Consider the following 1582-nt stretch of genomic DNA (forward strand, 5'->3'; position numbering starts at 1 on the left):
CACCTCCCCTCCTCCCTTCCACTGTCCTTCCATCCTCTCCTTCCCCCCTCCCTCCTCCTTCCTTACAGGATGTGCGTTTGTCACATTTTCCACCAGAGCCATGGCACAGAATGCAATYAAAGCCATGCACCAGTCTCAGACTATGGAGGTACGGTACTCTTGCCCTTTCTTCAGCTTTCKCTGTCTCATTAGCTCCCTCTTTTTCTATAAATGTGCTGTCTCGTGATTTATACCTTAATAGGCTGGATCTATTTCCATGTCCAATAATTCAGAATGCCTCTACACGGGTGTAAAATCTTTAACTTGTTAGATGGTTGGAGATATGGCACATTAATTTAATTACAAGTTCATTAGTCTCTTCATTATGGGCTGTAAAATATTTACAAAACTGCTGGCTTTAGCGCTAGCTCTACCTCACATTTTACACTGTTGGGTTTTCTAAAGGCTATTTGGATGATGAAAGGTTAGTTTGTCATTTCACTTTTTGCACCAGTATTAAGGACAAGATGGGTTTACGTCAAAGGTCAGCCCCTTTTTGATTGCAACAGTCATAGAGAGGTTAACGTGAGGCAGGAGTTTCATGGATTATGCTGTTTGCCGATGATATTGGGATCTTTCGTGAGAGAAGAAAGCAGGTGGAAGAGAGTCCGATGAGGTTGAGAAATATTTGGGAGAGAATGAAAGAACGTGTGTGAATGATGAAGGAGGTGTAACAATGAAGCTATAAAAAGGAGAGTTRTTGAAGGTGGATGAGTTTAAGTATCAGGGGTCAACCAATCAATCATGACATAAGAGAGGTGGATTGGATGGAGACAACAGTTATGGGCAGAGTTAAAGGGAAGTTTTACAAGATGGTAGTTAGAAGTGTTTAATTTGTGGGATAGTGGATTTACTGGACAAAGAATTGACTMTGAAGTGTCAGATGGGTGGAAAAGAGGAGGCCACTGAGTAGGTTMGTGGATCTACAGTGTTGGCGTGACAGAGGAGGGTGCTGTGAGACTCTGAAAGGGAACAACCAAAAAAAGGCTTTTGTGTCGATAGCTGTCGTTTYCTTAGATGATTTTCCCAACTTCCAAATTGGGTGTGATCCACCATTTTCACACAAATGAAATATTAAAATTCTTGTGTGCCCTATTTTGAGCAGTGTTGTATAAAGTACCACAAAGTGATACTTGAGTAAAAGTACAAGTGTCTTACCAAAAAATTACTTTGGTAAAAGTTAAAGTCTCCTTAAGGAATATTACTTGAGTAAAAGTATTAAAGTATCTGTTATTTGTTGTACTTAAGTATTAAAAGTAAAAGTATTGATTTAAAACAGGGGTGTCAAACTCATTTTCACCGAGGGCCACATGAGCGTTATGGTGGCCCTCGAAGGGCCAGTTGTAATGAACTTTGATGTTTCATGTTTAACTTTGACTAAACAGAGTTTTAACATGTCCTCTTTTAAACACTGATAAGAACTATATGACTGACTAAATCTGTAATAAATACAGAAATATTATTAAAAGTAAAACAAATTAAGTTTTACTCACTGATGAGTTTCTAGTGAGTAGCTGCATTGTGGCAGATTTAGTTTATGTTT

At 38.8% G+C, this 1582-nt stretch overlaps 1 protein-coding gene across 9 annotated transcripts in view; it reads left to right on the top strand.

Moving 5' to 3' along the window:
• Positions 1-1582, top strand: part of celf2 (cugbp, Elav-like family member 2) — a 288250-nt gene that overhangs the window by 239359 nt on the left and 47309 nt on the right. For all 9 annotated transcript variants that reach the window (XM_014022917.1, XM_014022919.1, XM_014022918.1 and 6 more), the window contains one exon: positions 69-148. In XM_014022917.1, coding sequence (XP_013878371.1) covers positions 69-148 — 80 coding nt within the window. The remainder of the gene's footprint in view (positions 1-68; positions 149-1582) is intronic.

Source organism: Austrofundulus limnaeus, unplaced genomic scaffold (genome assembly GCF_001266775.1).
Source record: "Austrofundulus limnaeus strain Quisiro unplaced genomic scaffold, Austrofundulus_limnaeus-1.0 Scaffold349, whole genome shotgun sequence".
Lineage (NCBI taxonomy): Eukaryota > Metazoa > Chordata > Actinopteri > Cyprinodontiformes > Rivulidae > Austrofundulus > Austrofundulus limnaeus.